This window comes from Hypomesus transpacificus, unplaced genomic scaffold (assembly GCF_021917145.1).
Source record: "Hypomesus transpacificus isolate Combined female unplaced genomic scaffold, fHypTra1 scaffold_30, whole genome shotgun sequence".
Lineage (NCBI taxonomy): Eukaryota > Metazoa > Chordata > Actinopteri > Osmeriformes > Osmeridae > Hypomesus > Hypomesus transpacificus.
In genome coordinates this window covers 2,481,835-2,502,449 of record NW_025813826.1, presented here as the reverse complement: position 1 = coordinate 2,502,449, position 20,615 = coordinate 2,481,835, and the positions used below count along the sequence as shown (strand labels likewise).

Here is a 20,615-nt window from a genome sequence, read left to right as displayed (position 1 = left end):
TGAATTGACTCTGTTTTGACCATAAACATCCTGTTTGAAGTGGTATTTGCATGTCTATAGGAAGTGTACCCTGTGTGTACATATTTGCGCTATATTTCTGGTTTTCTTTGGAACTGAATTTTGGAATCAGAAACATCTTGAAAACTTGCATCATTGTGTTACACAGAAGGATTGTCGTGACCATCCAGTGACCATAAACAACTTACAAAATGACTACAGCAATAAGTCGGGTACCGATCTCACTACCATGAGTATTAATAAACTCCGCCATCTACCTATAATTATCCTAACCACTGTGTCTACCGTGGATGGTGACTATGCTGGGTTTGCCCGTGTGACTCCCATGTCAATTTTCAGGGAATCATGTTCCTCATATTTCTTTGGAAAGCTAGCCACCGTACAAAGGTTCCCACCAAGTAATGTGATTGGGAGGCATTCCTCTACTGACTGATTATATTTGGCACTCGTTCTAACTCACAGTGGTGCTGATACTCTCTCACTCACTCTCTTTCTCTATATATATATATAATTATGCCCTTATGTACGAAGTGTAATCACCCAACACAGTGCCCAAACTCCCTAATGCTCTTGTGGCTGAATGGGCACTAAATCACACAGACGCACTCAAATATCTTGTGGACAGACTTCCCAGAAGGGTGGAAGCATATTAAACCTTATAAAACCTAGTTTTGGAATGAGCTGATGAGAAACTCATATAAATGGGATGATCAGGTGTCCCAATACTTTTGTCCATATAGTGTTCTATATGTAGATTTTTGTACCCTGGGACTCCAATTACCAGGCAAGTATTCTTTTTGGCTTTTATTAATGTCAATACAGGTGACCTTAAGTATGAGGGGACGTGTAGGACATGTTTACTCCTATAGTTTACTCTCAACAGCTATTGAAATTCTGATGCATACATACATTCAGGGGCGCTGCTCGACATAAAGCTCACAGGCCTTTACTCATATCCCTTTTTTTTCCTCCAAGCATGTTGCGTACAAGAAGTGTGCAACACAGTGCACTATACAAACTTCCCTTGCTTAACCCACTATATCTACAGTTCAGGGACTGAAATTGGATATCAGCTTTGGCAGGTACATCAATAGACTTGTGTTGTGTTATTACTTTTGTGTTGAAATAAGATCGGTAGGCCTTTAGTAACTTCACTTGAAAAACATTGTTTTCTTAGTCTACCTCAATTCTGACTTGCGTGCCAACACTTTGACTTCTGTGTGCCGCTGCAGTAGTTATTATAGCAAGCACAGAAGAGCATGCGGACATGAAATTCTGCAGGCATGCATCAGTCTGTGTTTTCGGTTTTAACTGCGTTGATTTTACAAGTGTTGATTGGGATACTGTGTTTCTTTTTTCTGTGATTATCAATCTAAATGAATGTACTGACTAATAAAGTAAATCGTTAAAACTCAAACTGGAGATTTTAATGGGGCACAGCTGATTTATTTCGATTTTTAAAAAGGGTTTAGTGACGCCCCTGCATTCTCTACATTCTACATTCTCTGTAAACCTATGCACGCTCATATGTAAACACTTAAACATACTCATATGAAATCACTTCCACATATGTGAGACACACTCATACTTAAATTTACCAGTCTCATACGCATACATCTGAAAAATATTGCATAGATACTATTGTTGAAAAACGTATACATTTATAATTGAATATGTTGCATATGATAACAAATTAAAAAACGTTTACTGGAAATAGTAGCTGCATGCAACAGGCAGGTGGCTCCCCCAGCTAATGACATTGACATGCAAAACTATTGTCATCACTATGAAACAACTGCAACTTACAGTATATGGAAAAAAAACAAAACAAGACCAAGGTAAGTCTATAACTACACAGTCCTAATGTGAGGAACCAACATGAAGTTCTCTATCGTGGAGCTCTGCCGCATAGATGATGGAGGGGGTCAGATGGCTGAGCGGTTAGGGAGTCGGGCTATTAATCAGACGGTTGATGGTTCGATTCCTGGCCGGGCGAAATGTGTCCTTGGGCAAAGCACTTCCCCCTACTTGCCTCAGGGGAATGTCCCTGTATGTACTGTAAGTCGCAGTATAGACATCTCAACAAGGAAGCAATTGGCAGGTGCTTTCAGTCAGACATCAGTACAACATCTTGTAGCTTCTCAGTTCTTTTCAGATTTGGACCCATGCTGAAGTTTTTGGGAGAATGGGCAGGGGGCTGTCACCCTCCTACATATGGCACCTGGAGTGGAAACATTTAAGCATCAGTTGATTGGCTCCGTACATGCAGAGTGGTAAACAGAGCAGAGCTCCTCTCTGGGGTTTTGCTCCACTCATAGAACTGGAGTTATCTCCAGAGCCATATTTTTCTGTAGGACTTTTGGGGCTCTGTTATGACGATGAATGACTAAGCCCTTTGACTATGCAACATGTATATATCTACATCTCATTTATCTATCTATACATACATACATACATACATACATACATACATACATACATACATACATACATACATACATACATACATACATACATACATACATACATACATACATACATACATACATATATATATATATACATACATAGATGATCACATGACGATTTCTTACACCAGTCTTGCACAGTTACAGACGTCCTAAAAATCTTCTAGACAGACATTCAAATATTGAACTGCATGTCTATGTCCAGGAGGAGCCTTAGTCAGATGTCCTGATACTGAACCTGATTTGCACGTCGTGCAAACATACAGATGGTCCTCTGAATACAGTGGGCCCATTTTCTTATCTTAGCTTGCGTTTGAGTGGGGCCACAGAATCTAGTGAAGAATCTATCTGAAGAACCATATTCAGATCATCAGTTTAAGCATTTAGTGATTTGTTTGGGCAAGAAGTGGTTATCTGTGAAGCTTCAGGGCTCTGACAATTCAATTTTTAAGTTTACCAGACAGTGGTAGTGTAGGGTTGTGGGAGAAAAACGATGAGATCTGTCATTTGCAGTTCCCCATGTGAGACCTAGATTATGTTCGTGAAGATGGGTGGGTTTGGAGAACACTGGTCCAGATATCTTCACCTGGGGTGGAAAAGGGGTGGCAGGGGGTGGGTGAAGGATAGCATGGAGGCGTTGAGGGATGGTGTGACCCGATGCCACCATAAATTACCATAAGAGGGGGGTGTTAAATCTTGCCGGTACTGCTTGGTTATATATATATCAGTCTGTCAGTTATATTGATTTGTCTGTCTGTCTGTTTATCTTACGGCGCTGGGAACCGGGCACTGAATGAAGGATTTTTTTCTTTTTTTTAACTGAATGAAGTTGAAATTCTCCAGGTGTATTCTTGTAACGTCTCTGCAAATGGTGGTATCGTGACATTGACACGAGCCGGCTGATGCCTTGACAACGGTGGAGGAAGAGGGGCCGTGGTTGGAGCAGAGTTAACTGCATTATCAATTCTGGTTTTAAGCTGTCCATAAAGTCCGATTGTTGTTTGTGTCCGATTCCAAATCAATACGTCACTGTTACCCCAACACTGACGTTGTCCTCACCACTTCACGACACAGACGCCTCGCTTCGAGATTTGAGCCGTGACTGTGAGCTGGGAAAATATGACCATCAATTGTTATGGTGACATCAGCATGAGCTCTGCAGGCAGGCAGCATTGTTGGAGAGGTGTTCCTGTATGACCAGAGAGAGAGAGAGGGAAGGAGAGAGAGAAAGGCTGGAGAGGAGGCGTTATTTCAACTGGAATTGCGAGGGTGTTTTTTAGACCAGCCAGTCCCCGGCTTGATCTACCTTACCAGCGAACATCAGTGGTGGAGTACCGCAGAACGCGCCTTCATCACATGCAACGGCATCAGAAGGAAAATAGCTCAGAATCTCCCTGAAGCCTACTGTATGTTCGTGATCCCAGTGGAAATGCGGCAGCTCTGAATTCCAGCATAAGCAGCAAAGACGTAGCGGGTGAAACCTGTCATTTAGACAGGAAATCGGAGATAAATTACAGCCCAAGAACAGCTATCAGCGGCGGCCAGGGATCAGCGAACGGAATCCGTTTTTAAGAGCTTGTTTAGATATTTTCAGTAAAAATGGGGTAAGTGCAGTATTTTTTTAAATATTTGATTATGGCATTTTCGTTATTCCTTCTGTTAGAATACCAACAGCCTCAATGCTCCACGTCTGACTTCAGGTTGGGCAACTATCATAATCAGACTGGATGTAGAGACAATGTACGACTGCTTATAATGTTCACGTATGATGGATTGTTAGTGTGTGTGTGCGGGTGTGTGTATGTGTGTGTGTGTGTGTGTGTGAGCGAGAAAGAGAAAGAGACAAGGTACACTGGCTGTCTTGATCCTGCATGTGGGCCTGTGGTGTACATTATTATTTTGTCATCACGCACACGCACAGTTAAACACACACATACTGTGACACACACACACTGAACATTCTATACTGTAGGAGAACATCATCCTACCAAACTGTAGAACATCCTTCTCTTACACTGTAGAACATACACATCTCACACTGTGGTACAGTCATCTCTCATGATGTCAAACACACACCTCCCACATTGTAGGACATCCACCTCTCATACTGAAGTGTGGAACACCCACCTGTCATTATGCAGAACATCCAGCTCTCATACTTTCTCACCCACGCCTCATGTTCTTCCACTCACACCCACTCTCTTCCTCTCTTTCTTTCTCCATCAATCTATCTTCTTTCCCCTTGTCTCGCGATCTTTTTGCTCTCCATCCGCTATCAAGACCTTAGCCCCACTCTTCTCATCTGTCTCTCTTTCGCCATCACTCTCTTCCTCAGACCCCTACTCCCTCCCTCCCTCTCCCTCCCTCCCTCTCTCCTCTCTCTCTCTCTCTCTCTCTCTCGCTCTCTCTCTCTCTTTCTCTCTCCCCATGTCATTTTTTTACTAAATTCCTTAGCTGAGTTGGTCGGTAACAAGAAACTGTAATGTGTGAGTGTGTGCATCTGTTTGTGTGTAAGCTAGGTGTGAGTACGTGTGTGAGGGAGTATGTGTGTATGTGCGGGGTCAGATTCCCATTGAGGGCTGCAGAAAACTCAGTGCCTCCAACAGTCATGACATAGAGTGTAGTCATATTTCATAACTATTCTTAAAGTGCTGTCCCACCATCACCCCCTCTCTCTCTCTCTCTCTCTCTCTCTCTCTCTCTCTCCCTCTCTCTCTCTCTCTCTCTCTCTCTCTCCTTCTCCTTCTCTCTCTCTCTCTCTCTCTCTCTCTCTCTTTCTCTCTCTCTCAACAGACGTTGCACACCGTCATCCTATACTGTGAGGAAGGAAAAATGTATCTTTAACTAGGATGAGACTGTCAGGCACCTTTTTAGCCAATGTCTCAGGTTACAAAGCCTTTTTCAGGTGTTGCAGACATGGTGATATCTAGCTAGGCTAGCTAGGTGATATCAGTAGCCCTATAAGAGCAATATTTTTCAGTGATTGAGGCGTTTTCATTGCTGCTCTTCAAGGAGGGTCCCAGGTACATATGAAGATGCCATGCCTCCTGAATTATGTAATTGGTCAGGCAAAGATGGCAAGGGTGTGCAAGACAAGGAATAGGGTCATTCGATGCAATGGCAGTGGTACTGGGGGCTTGTCATAGCAAGGTTGCTCATTGGGTTTTCCAATTGTAAGCTGGTTGGTAAGATTGAAGAGTTTATTACTGTGTGGGCGGAGAGAGTTGCCTTGTGCATAGTCAATTGCGAGAGGCTCTACTGTTTAATTTATAACCAGGGGTGTTCATTTTAGTTTTTAGTTTTTTTTCTTACACTGCCTGAGATCCTGCATAACTGTGATAAAGTAGATACGTAGTATGTCCAGAGTGGTGTAACTGGTAGGTACCTGTCAGTGTTGACTGCCCCACAAAAACTAAAATCTCTCAAGACTCAAATCAAACCTCTCTCTGTCTTTCTGTCTCTCAAACATGTACACACAGTATCTCCTTATGGATGTCACAGCAGGGCTGTGTTTTGTATGGTGTGTGTGTGCTTTCTATGTTAGCTGTAGTACAGGTGTGTTATAGTGTCCAGTTCTCTCTCTCTTTCTCTCTCCCTCTCTGAATTAAATAAGAGCAGCTCTCCCCTGGCTACATTCTTTTGAATTAATTAAAGCTCAGAAGAGAGAGGGATGAGTTCAAGGGAGAGATGATGTGCACCTAGATTAGATTAGAACTTTATCCCTGAGGGGAAATTGTCACAAAAACTCAAATGTCCCCAATAAAATGTACATCAAAAGTATAAATATAAAATAATGCCCCAAAATATTTCAAACAAAGAGCATGGCATATCTCCTTTTTCCGATGTGCAATGCCTACTAGTCAGGTCAGCACTAAGTGTAAGTGTACCCACTACACTGGCTCAAGGACAAACCAACTCATTGTCTCATGGTGGCTGGTAGTACCTGAGGAATTCTGTTGAACATTGTGGCAGAATACGGCTGTTACTGAAGTGCTTCTATTCTCAGTCAGAATGTAGTGTAGTGGGTGTGTGGTGTTATCCATGACGGTCAATAGTTTGGCCACCATTCTCCTCACCATTCATCTCTTTGACAGCCAGGGCTGGTCCCTAAAAAAGAGCCTGCTCTCCTAATCAATTTTTCCAGTCCATCGCAATCTACTGCTCTGATGCTGCTTCCCCAGCAGACTACTGCAGAGACATGTTTGGCATGGACCTAACTTCAAAGGACCTGATACTCCTCAGAAAGTAGGCTCTGACCCTTCTTGTACACGTTCTGGTCTATGTTACCAGGTCCATTCCAGTCTATTGTCCAGGTATTGAATACAATGTAGTCAAAACATTGCAGGGTTAATCAGGTTAATTAGTTCACACATCAACTCACATACATCCTCAGGCTTTGTGTGTGTATGTATGTGTGTGATTGTGTTTATTCCCATCAGTCCATCCATCCATCCATTGTTATCAATAATGCCCTTGAGGGTGTGTGAGTTGTGAGACCATGTGCAGATGGGGTGCTGTGAGATCTGCAGTGTGACTTGATGATAGGACAGGACAGCATATCCAGGACTCCTGGAGAGGTAGAGAGGAAAACCCATTTACCTGTCCTGGCCTGTCTGCACCCCTCTCTCTTTCCTCCTACTAGCCTCTTGTCTTTGTCTCTCTTAGCATTCACGATGCCTTACATCAAGCATCACACTCTGCATTCAAATGTCTTACCTCACTCCTCTCTTTCTTTGCTCTCTGTCTACGTCCTAGCCCTCCCTCACCCCTATGGGTAGGCTACACCTCTACGTATCCTCCAACCCTTCTGCTGAAAGCTATACAGTTAACTACGCTATGGATACAGGTTTGAATGTTAGCTAGCTGCTATTGTAGCAGATGAAGATGCAATCTAGAAACTGTGCTATTTAGTAGATAAAGATACTAGCCAGCTGATGGCTACTGCTGGTTTGTAAATTCCAGGATCAATCCCACTAATCTCAGCTCAACTCAATTCACTGAACACTGACACATTATCTAGATTATAGCCAGGGTTGGCAATTTTGGGTTCCTGGCTGGAGATTCTGATGCCATGGGCTTAATCACACATTTGTGCATGATTAATCACATGTACATATTTGAACTACATTTTCATTTTTTTTTATTTAGGTTTTCAGTTCATATGTGATGTCTACCCAGGGAAATACTCACATATTAGTAGTATTAGACATATATGTAAACCCAATACAGGGAACATAGGTTCATTCACGAATGAAAGTCAGACATCAAAACTGTTTTTTTAATTGAATGTTCATAATTTTAAAAGGCAATAACAAGTGTTTAAAAAGAAGAGAATCAGACTGGTAGCAAAAATTGAAATTAACACCAAAAAAAAACGAACACAAGAACCTATATCCTGCTCCAGACACATAGTTGTCTGTGCAAACTTTCATGGCGAATAAAAAACAATTCTGATTCTTCTAATTCTGATACATCAGTCCAAACCACTATCAGTCCAAAAATGTACATTTATAGAAAATCAATTTACAGTAAAAACAAACTAAACTAAATAAATAAAACAATCAATCCCTGTCACTCACAAAATCACACTCCATATCTTAATAAATTCATCTGAAATAATAAGAGTGGATAACTTTCTTGAAAGCGTAGCTAGCTAGCTAGAAGTTTACATAGCTTACTGTAAGCTTATTTAAAACACATTTTATAGTTAGTTCATTACAAGCACCTTGGGTTTGTTTATTTATTTAATCCATATTTGAGATCCTAGTCCCAAATCCCCTATCACCAGGGGCGTGTCCAGACATTTTTGATAGGGGTGGCACAAGGGGTGGCCCGCCTCTGACTGGGCATATAGCCAATCATATTTTAGGATATTGGGGTGGCCAATCAGATTTCAGGGGTGGCCCGTGCCACCCTAGGCCACTCCCTGAACACGCCACTGCCTATCACTTACCTTGGTTCATGCCAGATTAGTTGGAATGGGTTATGGCTTGAAAGTTTACCAAATAAACAAGGTTAATCAGTTAGTTTGACTCATTTTCAGTTAATTTAGTTCCATAAAGCAAGTTCAACATTGTTCAAGCTCAATGACTATGGAAACTTGGGCTACAAAACCAACCTGGTCCAGGGCAGGATACCTGTCTGTGTTGTTGGTTAACCAGGCGCTCCCATAACACTAACCAAAAAGAAAAACTAAAATTTACCACAAACTTCGTGCTGCCATATTTTACTTTATTAACCACTATCAGTCCAAAAATGTACATTTATAGAAAATCAACTTAAATACGAACTAAAAAAAATAAATAATAAATGTAATACATTAGAAATGATAAGTGAAAAGATCAAAACCTTCAAACGTTTCAATTATATGGTAGTCAATGTGATATCACATTTTTAGGCTGTTGCTACATAAAATATGTCTCAATCTAAACTACCCCAATATAATGATTATATCTACAGAAATAGTTAACAGTACAATAGCAAAAAAAAAGTTGAGAAAATACAATTTAAAAAAGACCAGAAATATATTGATAAATCCAAATGCATCTTACGTCTATTTTCCCAATACAAAAAAGTGTATTGGTTAAGAGTTTATATTTAAAACATGTCAAAAAAGTTATCTTAGATGTGTTCATTGGGTGCATGGTTGATTAGTGAAATCGACTTTTCTAAAATTAGCAGACAGACAGGCAAAAGACAGTATGCCTGTCTACTTGTATTCTGTCTGTCCGTCTGTCTGTCTGTCTGTCTGTCTGTCTGTCTGTCTGTCTGTCTGTCTGTCTGTCTGCATGTCTGTCTGTCTGTCTGTCTGTCTGCATGTCTGTCTGTCTGTCTGTCTGCCTGTCTGGCTGAGTTAACTGCGTGAGAAGCTGAGTACAGCTGAGTGTGAACAGCAGCAGGAAACTGTAATGACCTCAGTCCTTACATGTCCTCTCCACTACGCACACACACACACATTAGCACACACATACATAAACGCACACACACACCCATACGCACACACACAGGCACACACACATACACACATTCATACACACATAGTCCTCTCCACTACACACACACACACACAGACATCCATATACACACGCATATAGACACCCACATATAAACACGCACTTACATACACACCCATAGTCCACTACACACACACACAACCGCAGACAACCATACACACACACAGACACCCATACACACACACACACACACAAACAAACACACACATACACACACACACACAGTCCTCTCCACTGCAGACGAGGTCTGTTGATGATTATTCAAATTCACCCAGCAGACTTTTATAAGTAGCTTTGTGTGATACAGCCCATGAGATACAGAATCATCATCTTTGATTCGCTCCCTTTTTCTCCACCCAATGTTTCTACTCTTTCTTCCACTTCTCCTCCCCTCCCTCTTTCTCCCTCCACCCCCACTCTCACCCCCACCTCACCCCCACCCTCACCCCCACCTCACCCCTCCCTCTGACATAGTTAATCATACAGGAGAGTTCCTGCTGGTGGATTATAATATTCATTTATACAGAGAGGCTTTGATGTACCCCCCTCTCCACACTCTGCCCCCCTCCCCCCCATCTTCAGTGCAGTGTAAGCATTTTCCCGTCTCCTTTATGCTTTCCACTAGCTTGCTACATCCCACCGTATCCTTCTATATCTCTGCGTGTATGTAGTGCAGAGCAGGGCATGTGACAGAGCAAGTGTGTGTGTGTAACAGAGATTTGGGTGTGTGTAGGAGGGGGGGGGCACTGACCTCACTCACAGGTCTCAATGTTGTCACACTTGATGATTGTATTGATAAACAAACACACATACCACACATGCATGCATGCACACAAACCACAAACACATGCACACTCTTGCTGTACTCGTTTTATTAGATAATGTTAGTGAAGGACCACATTTAGTATTTAATCAGTAATGGTACATGCTGGATCTGTGTGTGTGGGGGGGAGAGTTTAAGCCTTGGGGTTGTGTTTTAGCTTAGTGTGCCCTAATCTCTATATATAGCCTGTAGGACCCTCTCTCTCCTCCCTCACCCTCTCCAACTATCACCCACCCCACATTCCCACGAAGCTGCACTACCTTACACAGCTCTAATACAGTAGAGGAGAGGGGTAGCAGGCATGATCAGAGGGGACAGGAGAGAAACAGACTGAGAGAGAAATAACAGTGTTTGAGAAAGCAGAGACAGAGAGGGAGACAAAGAGAGAGAGAGAGACAGAGAGAGGGAATGACGCAGAGTTCAAGGCTTAGTATAAAGTGTATTTTTAGCGTTGTCAAGTGTGTGTGCTGGGCAGGCATGTTGTGAGAGAGTATGTGGTTGTTTGTGTGGCTGTGTCCGTGTACAGTAAGTTCTAAGTTCATGGACACTAGCTGTGAGTTTATGGACAGTGGAAGTGAGTGTTAGGCCACGCCCTCCTTCCCCTAATCATGGATGGCGTTAGCAGAGAGCTGGTGATGAAGTTACCTGGGCGACCGCACTCTCTGGCCGCCGACAATGGCGTGGTGGGGGGTTTTGGGGAGGCAGTGGTGCTCAGACACAAAGAGGTTCACCACTTCTTCCTGGTTCCTTTCAGGGAACAACCGATATTCAGCACGCGGGCGCACGTCTTCCAGATCGACCCGAGCACCAAAAGGAACTGGATGCCCTCCAGCAAGCACGCCGTCACTGTCTCTTACTTTTACGACAGCACCCGGAATGTCTACCGGATCATTAGCTTGGACGGCACCAAGGTACGCTACTGCCTCTTTTTTTGCACTCCTGCCATGCTACCTCTGCTCTGTGGAGAGACGAATCAAACTTACCTTATGAGATGGTTAACATCAGGCTGGACAGCACCAGTTCACCCATGTCTAGGGCTGCATGAGTGGAACATGAGTGAGGCCATTGTTTCAGTAAATGCAATGGAACAGCTCTGAGACAAATCAAAATACGTTTAACGTGCTAACAGTACAGGACAGCCCTGGTCTGGACTGAGTCATAAAGCAGAGGTGTGTGTGTGTGAGGAGGAAAGAGGAGAAGGATGAGCAGAAGAGCACTGGGGAGAGGGGGCAGTGACGGCCAGTGCTACCCAAGACCGACTTCTCTCTTTCTCTATCTCTCTCTAACACCCTCACACTCACACACGCCCACACACACCCACAACCACACAGTCACAGCCCAGACTAGGGTCAGTGTCGATCCGGGAAAATTGAGGTGCAGTAGAATGAGGCCATCCCTGTTGCTGTGCTCTCATTGTCCGGGAGACCATGCCATGGTGATCATACTCTCACTGATCAAATGCCTACTCATCAATACCATGACGTAACTACCACAACACGCACACATATTCTCTTCACACGCACACACACACACGTACACACTTGAACACACGCTCTCACACACACACAGTCACACATACACTCATGCGCACACACATGCTGTAGACACATACCTCTTAGTACCTTTGCCAACCTACTGAAATCACGCTGTCTTGATAAGGTTCAAAACCAGACCACAGTTCCGTGACTGTACAGTAACAATCGATGTATAGACAATCTTTTTTTTTATATATCACTGTTTTATGCAATTGCTAACACATCTTTTTGAAAGCAGGGCTCTTGACTTACATTAGTGTAACACAATTCACAAAACCATACACCCAAAGTTCAAAACACCTCCAATATCCTGCAAAATTAAGCACTGCATTCAAAACTATTGAAACACGAGAGAAAACATTTGCACCAAATGGCACACACTTCATTCATATTTCCAGAAATGTGTTCGACCAACAGCACACCTTTGGGCTTGATCAAAAGTACTATAAGTGAGCGTTGTCATAATAGTGGTTCTTTATGCAGAGAATTCTGCCACGATAGATTGTTGCAGAAAGTTTACAGAAATATGTGCAGAAATACTGTTGAAACAAAACCGTCTTATTTTTCCCTATAACAAATTACTGCAACATACTGTATGCACAGCACATTCAGTAAACAGTATAGAGACAGTTGTGTGAACCAAAAATATGTTCTATGACAATTCTATGTTAAATCCGAGAAGAAAAAACCCGGAGTAAAAACATTTTTCTTTACAAGCTCCACTCTGTATACCTCTCACTCTTCCTCCCACTCTCACCCTCCCTCTACCTCTTCCTTTGGCTGCAATGTTGGCTTCCACTGTAGTGGTAAAAACGTACTCACCTGTTGTCTTTTTATAGCGCTTACATCCTGATTTATGAGTCAACCATTTAGAAATGAGGTCAAATTCCTGTCTTATGTAGAGAACTGTGTGCAGTGTGTTGCAAAAAGTGCTGTGATGAATTGCAAATGGGGTGCAAAGCAGAACATTTATTTACAGTTTTGGAGACTTGAGCTAAGATTTTGCTCTCTGATAATTGTGCTTTGCTATGTGTCATTTTAGTGTGTTAGCAATTGAAAAAACTGTAAGTGTGGTTGTGACTGTACACGTGGTATTCCAGTGTAATGAGTGTTTGTGTGTGTATGTACACTCAGTGATTCAGTATAATGTGTGTGTGTTTGTGTGGGTCTGTGCTCCTCTAGGCCATCATCAACAGTACCATCAGTCCCAACATGACGTTCACCAAGACCTCACAGAAGTTTGGTCAGTGGGCCGACAGCAGAGCCAACACAGTCTATGGGCTGGGCTTTTCTACTGAACACCACCTAGCTAAGGTACACCTCTTTTTCTGTATCTCTCTGTCTCTCTATTTACATATCCATCTATCTGTCTGTCTGTTTGTCTGTCTGTCTCTGTCTATCCTTTCTCTCTATTTATACTCTCCTTTCTCCATCTTTATTTCTCCTTTCATTGTTAGCCTAATGAGGCATTGTGTGTGTGTGTGTGTACTCATACACGACACACATACATATACACGCACACATACTCACACATTGAGAGATATGTGTGATAGAAGAGTCTAGAATGTTAATAATGGCCTGAGACTTGCGTCTCCCACCAGACAGGAGGACAGGCAGATAGGTAAACAGGCAGACAGACAGGCAGACACACAGATAGGCAGGTGGGCTGGCAAAGAGACAGACAATATCTCACTAGTGAAATAGCACGTGAGGACTGTATTGTATTCATCCTGCCTGCTCATAACAGCAGCCTTCTCCGGCCTACCACTGCTTATTACAACACCATCATGACACAAGTCACCATGCTGAGTGTGTGTGAGTGTGTTTGTGTGTTAAGTGCGTGGGAGAGAGTGTGTATGTATGTGCTGTTGTCACTCTCTGTGACCTATATAGCTCACATTACCACTGATGTATTATGGGATGGGACCCTCATTCCAGTGCCCTACCAGTCGCTGCCAGCAACCACCTTGCCTTAGCACTAGCCAACTATGGCACACTGTGTGCCTACATATGTGTGTTTTGTGTGCCTGTGTGTGTATATGTGCATTTATTTGCAATAAAGAGACTAGTTCACTCATAACAAGCACAAACGTAGTTGTGAAGCTGACATGTGACCTGACTTGACCCTTGACCTCTGTCCCTCTCCAGTTTGCAGAGAAGTTTGCAGAGTACAAGGAGGCTGCGCGCCTAGCAAAGGAGAAGAGCCTGGATGGAAAGATGGAGCTGGCGACATCGCCCTCCCAGGTATCTATCTGTCTGTCTGTCTGTATGTCTTCCTGTCTGTCTATCTGTCTGTCTGTCTGTCTGTCTGTCTGTCTTCCTGCCTCTCTGTCTGTCTGTCTGCTAGCCTGCTAGTTTGTCTGTTTGTCCTTTTGTTGTTATGGTCTGGGTTGACCTCTTACATCCGTGTTACAACTTCCTGTCTACGTTTGGCCTCTAGGAGTCTCCTGTTGACCTTTCGTCACCGCTGACCCCTGTTACCCCACCTACCATGGAAAACATTAATGGCACAGATGACCTCTGTGACATCACACCGCCCCCGGAGCCACGCCCAGAACCTGCACAAAATGCACTGGCGTTTGCACACAGGTAATACACACACACACACACTCAGAAACACACACACACACTGAACCAACTTGATTTGACGCTTCTAATTGCTTGAAATCGTAAGTTGTCTCTTTTAACTTAATGTGTGTGTGTATGTGTGTGTGTGCAAAAAGATGCATGTATTTGTCGACAAGGCCCTGTCTCCTTGTTTCCTCTCCTCTCTCTTGATCCGGCTCCTGTCTTCCGTCTCCTGTTTTTCTGCCTTCTCTCCTAACTCTGCTTCTGTCTTGGTTTTTGTTTTTGTAGGGGCCAGTGCAAGGCCTTTCAGCTGTGCTCTTTCTGACTGCGCTGCTCACCAACAGACACAGTTAGCACTGCTGCTCACCTGTCTGACCAGTCTAACACAGTTAGCACTGTAACATTCTCCACACAAAGCAGGGTCTGTTCCTCTGAAATTGTTTATAAGTCGCCTGTTTACTTTGTTGTGTTGACTGAAGTTGGGAGGAAAGACGTCACAGTGATGATGTTACAGTTTAATGACAGTTTAACGAGCTAGTGTGATACAAGAAGTATATTTTGTATATCTATGTGTTCAGGTGTATGAGTGCATTTCTCAGCATGGTTCATACAGGGTATTTTTTTGTCCGGTTCTAGTGTGGTCTGTTAACACATCTTAAACCATGTGAACTTTCTTCTTCATGGTGAAGAGTGTAGAATACCAATACCCAGACACACATTACCCTATCACTGACCTGTACCCAGACACACATTACCCTGTCACTGACATGTACACAGACACACGTTACCGTATCACTGACCTGTACCCAGACACACATTACCCTATCACTGACCTGTACCCAGACACACATTACCCTATTTCTGACCTTTACCCAGACTTTAACCTTTCACTGAACTGAATCCAGGCACACATTACCCTATCACTGACCTAGACAGACATTATCACTGACCTGTCCACGATCGCACATGACCCTATCACATCTATTGTTCCCGGATGCTGTTTGGTGTGTGCGCATGTGTTCTGAGCATGTGTTCGGCTCTGTAGCATGTTGTTAATGGTTTATACAAGCTGCAGTTATGTCCCTGCAGCTATTATGGAGCATAGTCAGAGATGTTATACTGATAAATGTATTATATTAAAAATGTGTGATTCAGCAGCAGATATTTTGAGTGAGTGTCTGTTGTAGTCATTCTCCTCTGTGAGGCTGTGAGGTTTTGCCCCACAAGGTGTCGAGGAGGCATTTATATAACTCTTATACAACGCAGAAGAGTAGGAGGATGAGAGAGACTGAGAGAGGGAGGGAGAGTGTGGTAGTGAGAATGCGTGTGTTAGAATCGGAAGCAGAGGAGTGCATTTGGGAGAGAGAAGGGGGGGAGAGAAAAGGAGAGAGTGTGTGTGCGTGTGTGTGAGAGAGAGAGAGAGAGAGAGAGAGAGAGAGAGAGAGAGAGAGAGAGAGAGAGAGAGAGAGAGAGAGAGAGAGAGAGAGAGAGAGAGAGAGAGAGAGAGAGAGAGAGAGAGAGAGAGAGAGAGAGAGAGAGGAAGAGAGTGTTACAGATGGAGAGGCGTAGTGAGAGGGAGGACTGAGGGCTGCAGTGTGTTAGCAAGCTATGAGTCACTGACACCCCCGAATGCAGATAAACAGCACCAGAGTACTGTTGTTGCCAGATTGTAGTAAGGTTGTGTATGAACACACTTCTTATGCTATCTCCAGAGAGCAATGACCTTTCTCCTTATGTTTGCTTTTGTGTAGCTGTAACCTGCCCAGTAACACATCCGTCTAACTGTGGTGAACATCAATTAAACATGTTAATAATCTGTCCATGTATTATTGGTTGTTTTTTTTTAGCACATATAGTTCTGTTTTTTTGTTCTACGTAACCATGTTTGGTACTCTGGTTTGACTTAAAGATAGCTGTGCAGGTGTGCGTGTGTGCGTGCGTGTGTGTGTGGGTGTGTATGTCAATGTGTGTGTGCAGTTTTGCTCACTTCTTTGGTGTTAACCTGCTGATGGAGGTAGAATCGATGCATATGTGGGAGAGAGACCTGACCCCCTCAACTCTGTCACACACACACACACATATACATATATACACTAGGACACATACCTCCTTCGAGAGACACGCATACACACAAACTCTCTCTCACACACACACTCACACTCCCTGTTATACACACACACGCACACACACACATACACACTCACACACACACACTCCCTGTTATACACACGCGCACACACACACACTCACACACACTCAAACTCCCTGTTATACGCACCCACACAGTGCCTTGTGAGCTGGCACCTTACTGGTCCTGTGTGTCTGTGGTGTGATACTGAGAGCGTCCCACCAGCCACCCCCAGCTCCACCCGTTACCCCCCCCTCCCCCCAGAATGACAGACATGGAATTTCAGAAGCAGACATGTTTTATTGACAACTTCCAGATTTAGATACACACATACTCTTTCTCTCTTTCACACACACACACAAACACACACACACACAATAAAGGTGTGTTAAAAGTCTTACACACTGGCCTTCACACTCAGTAGGTGGTAGTGTGGTTTATCCAGCTGCTTGGCAGAGTGGTGGGGTTCCCTGCAGCTCCAGGAGTGTTTGGAAGATTTCTAGAAGGCTGTCTTGCATGGGCATGGTTACCTGGTTGCCTACATTGCTGATGTGTGTGGTACAACAGGCATGGTAGGCAGAGATGATGCCAGGGCTTGGCGTGAAGGAAGGTGTAGGTGTGTGCTGGGGTGGATAAGCAGAGTCACTGATGATGTCATTCATAGATCCAGGACGTCATTGTCGAGTAGGTCTCTGTTGTCATGGTGATCACACACACTTTAGTTTACAACTCTGGGATGGTGTCGAGAGGGAGGAGCACACTCTCACACACACACTCACACATTTACACAGACAGACACCCAAACACACACCGATATGCACACGAAGACTTATGAATGAGAACTTCAGTGAAGTAGCAAAGTTAACCCAGTGAATGATCATCAGAGTAGTGCTACAAGGACATGCTGTAGCTTCCTATGCTGGGGTCAACAGTCAGGAAAACAACCTGTCAGAGTTGTTCTTCCTGGAGTCTGAGAACCATCAGTCTGAGAGCAATCACCAGCTTCTCCCAACACTCCTGACACTACCAACACTCTCACAGACACACACACAAGAAAACACACAATCTTAAACCTTCCGGCACTGGACCATCTATTACTGACATAGTTAACACACAACAAACAGTTATATTCAAATGTACATAGTAAGCATGATCATATGAATCCCAACCTATTCCACATTGAGTGTAACTCACTCGCTGACAACTCTAATTCTCAGAAAACAGAAGATTTGGCTGACAGAATACATTTTTAGTCAAACAATAAATAGAAAACTGTTCACTTACCATTCTACCTCTCTCTCCGCTGTCTCTCCATCTCTCTCTTTCTCTTTCTCTTTCTCTTTCTCTTTCTCTTTCTCTTTCTCTTTCTCTTTCTCTTTCTCTTTCTCTTTCTCTTTCTCTTTCTCTTTCTCTTTCTCTTTCTCTTTCTCTCTCCATCTCTCTCTCTCTCTCTCTCTCTCTCTCTCTCTCTCTCTCTCTCTCTCTCTCTCTCTCTCTCTCTCTCTCTCTCAATCTCTGTGTCTCTCTATATCTCTCTTTCAAGCTTTATCCATTCATCTATCCTCTTTTCGCCACCTTGCTCTCCTCTTTTCTCCATTTCATCATCTTGGTGTTTCTCTCCGTCTTGTCTCGGTGTGGGTATGTAAGGTTTTTACTCTGGTTTCGTGATGACAGCCTTGCGGTGGGTGTGTGTGTAGGAAGATGTGTTGTCTCCTGTGACTGCGTCACTCACACTTACATACAGGCTCACTGACATCCATGCAGGGGTTGGTTGGGTTGTGTAAGAGGCGAGGTGGGAGTGAATTAGATCTCCTCTGTGTGTATGGAGTGGGCGTTAGCCCATGGTGGAGATGCCTTTGAGAGAGGCTGAGAGAATGTGTGTATTATAACACTGACGCTGCAGATCATCTTGAAAGCAATACCATTGTGTGTGTGTATGTGAGTGTATGTGGTTATGTGTGTGTGTGTGTTCATGCTCACTCATTCTCGTACCCTCTTTTTCTTTCAGTCTACCTCTTCCTTTTTTCTCACTCTCCCACACAGACCTTTATTTCCCTCTCTATCTCTCCCTCTCTGTTCTCTGTGTGTGGCCGAGATTAGAGTGTCAGATTCAGTCAGTCAGACCTGGGCTATAATCTGAGATTAGGTCCAGAGTGCAGACAGATGCTCAGACTGCCGAGCCGCTCAGTGGTCTTCTCATGGTCTAATCTAAGTGTATTTGTGTTATTTCCTCTCTCCTCCTCTCCTCTCCTCTCCACCTCACCTTCCTCCATCTCTTTCTCTCTCCCTCCCCCCCTCTCCCTTCCCTCTCCTTTCCCATCGCCCCTCATCCCCCTCAGTCCCACCATGACTAAGCACTGGGAGGCGGAGCTGGAGGCGTTGAAGGGAAACAACGCCAAGCTGACGGCAGCTCTGCTGGAGTCCACAGCCAACGTAAAGCAGTGGAAGCAGCAGCTCTCAGCCTACCAGGAAGAAGCTGAGAGACTGCACAAACGGGTGAGGTGTGGGGGGAGGAGGAGGGATGGGTGGGGGTGGGGTGGGGGGGCAGGGAGCGGAAGAGAAAAGCATGAGCGTTAGTAGGCGCAAGGAGAGATAAGCAGGGGTGAGGGTGAAGAGGGATGTTCCCAACCCAGGTTCTCTCTAACTGCAGGTGACTGAGCTGGAGTGCCAAAACATCCAGACTCCTGTCATCAAAGCCCAGAAAACAGAACTGAATGAAACCATCGAGGAGCTGGAGAATACACTGAGGGACAAAGAGGAGGTTAGTGTCTGTGTACATGTGTTGGTGTGAGCAGGGGCGGTTTTAGGCACGGGCCGCCCCGGGCAGCCTCCCGGGGCGCCACGAAGTTAGGGGCGGCATTTTCCGCCGAGAGGGGCGGCTTTATCAGCAATTTCTGTGTTTGGCCAATAAAGGTATTGCGCTTTTGTTCGTGCCACTCGTTCCGTGTACTGTGATTGGGCGGCCGGCGGGGTAAGGGGCGGCACTAGATTTCTTCGTCCCGGGGGGGGGGGGGGGGGGGGGAGTTGCCCGGGGCGCCGAATGTGTTAGAACCGCCACTGGGTGTGTGTATGTGTTTGTGTGTGCATGCTTGTGACCGTTTTGTTCTAATCGCTCAAACCCATCTTTCAGGAAATGGAACGGTTGAAAGAGGAGGTAGAGAATGTGAACGACCTGCTGGAACAGAAAGACTCCCTTATACAGAAACTGGAGGTGAGATTTCCTGTTTCACGCCATCTGGACCAACCACCAATGTTTGTCTCTTTATGATTCACAATGGACAATCAGCATGCTCTGATCTATTACATGCCAGTCAGCATGCTGTGATATTACATAAGGCAGGTCTATCCATAACTGACAGCCACCACTGGCTGATATGTTCTTAACTAAATGTTATTGGTTAGAAGATGATCCAATCATCTGTTTTTGCAACTACCAATGAGAGTGCCCCTTGGCATTCCTTCAGATTCCAGACTCCAGAGAAGAGAAATAAACCTGAGGAAAACCAGACTTCCTCATCAGAGGAACCATGTGTTATTAGGCAGTCACACTGTAGCAGTGTCAGGATGTCGAGTAACAATGTATTGTCTATAAAAACGTAGGTTGGGCCAAGGGACCAAGGGGCAGCAAAGAGCGGTGAGGACCGTAGAATTGAACATTGTGAAAGTTGGTAAATGTTTAACGTTTTGGTACTGTAGTTGTTTTTTCTCTGCTGTGACGTATGCAGACTTTTTCTTGGAGATCTCAGTGCTATGGTTAGTGTAGATATTGGTTCCGTGGAATGAGAGATCTGGTTGTGGTGGATATGTGTAATGAATAGACATGGAGGATTGGCTTCTTTCTTTCCTGGAATGGCAGTTCTATGAGCCCTGTTGACAGATGGAGGGCAAGGAAAGGCCAAACGTTTCCAACAGGAATACCTCCATGAACTTTCTCAGGTGGGCCAGGTATGTGTGTTATTATGGCTCAATCTATTTTCTAGATCTGAGAGCCTTGTTTTCCTTGGACAGTGCTATACAGGTAGACTCCAGGGCTGAAATGTTGGTTTGTACCAGTTGAGGTTG

The 20,615-nt window shown here is 44.2% G+C and overlaps 1 protein-coding gene across 1 annotated transcript in view; it reads left to right on the top strand.

Moving 5' to 3' along the window:
- Positions 1–10,569: 10,569 nt before the first annotated feature.
- The window catches only part of homer1b (homer scaffold protein 1b), a 14,011-nt gene continuing 3,965 nt past the window's right edge, over positions 10,570–20,615 (top strand). The window contains exons 1-7 of the mRNA XM_047015416.1: positions 10,570–11,233; positions 13,040–13,171; positions 14,006–14,101; positions 14,298–14,446; positions 18,893–19,049; positions 19,204–19,314; positions 19,684–19,764. Of these exons, the coding sequence (XP_046871372.1) occupies positions 10,931–11,233; positions 13,040–13,171; positions 14,006–14,101; positions 14,298–14,446; positions 18,893–19,049; positions 19,204–19,314; positions 19,684–19,764 (1,029 nt within the window). The 5' untranslated portion in view covers positions 10,570–10,930. The remainder of the gene's footprint in view (positions 11,234–13,039; positions 13,172–14,005; positions 14,102–14,297; positions 14,447–18,892; positions 19,050–19,203; positions 19,315–19,683; positions 19,765–20,615) is intronic.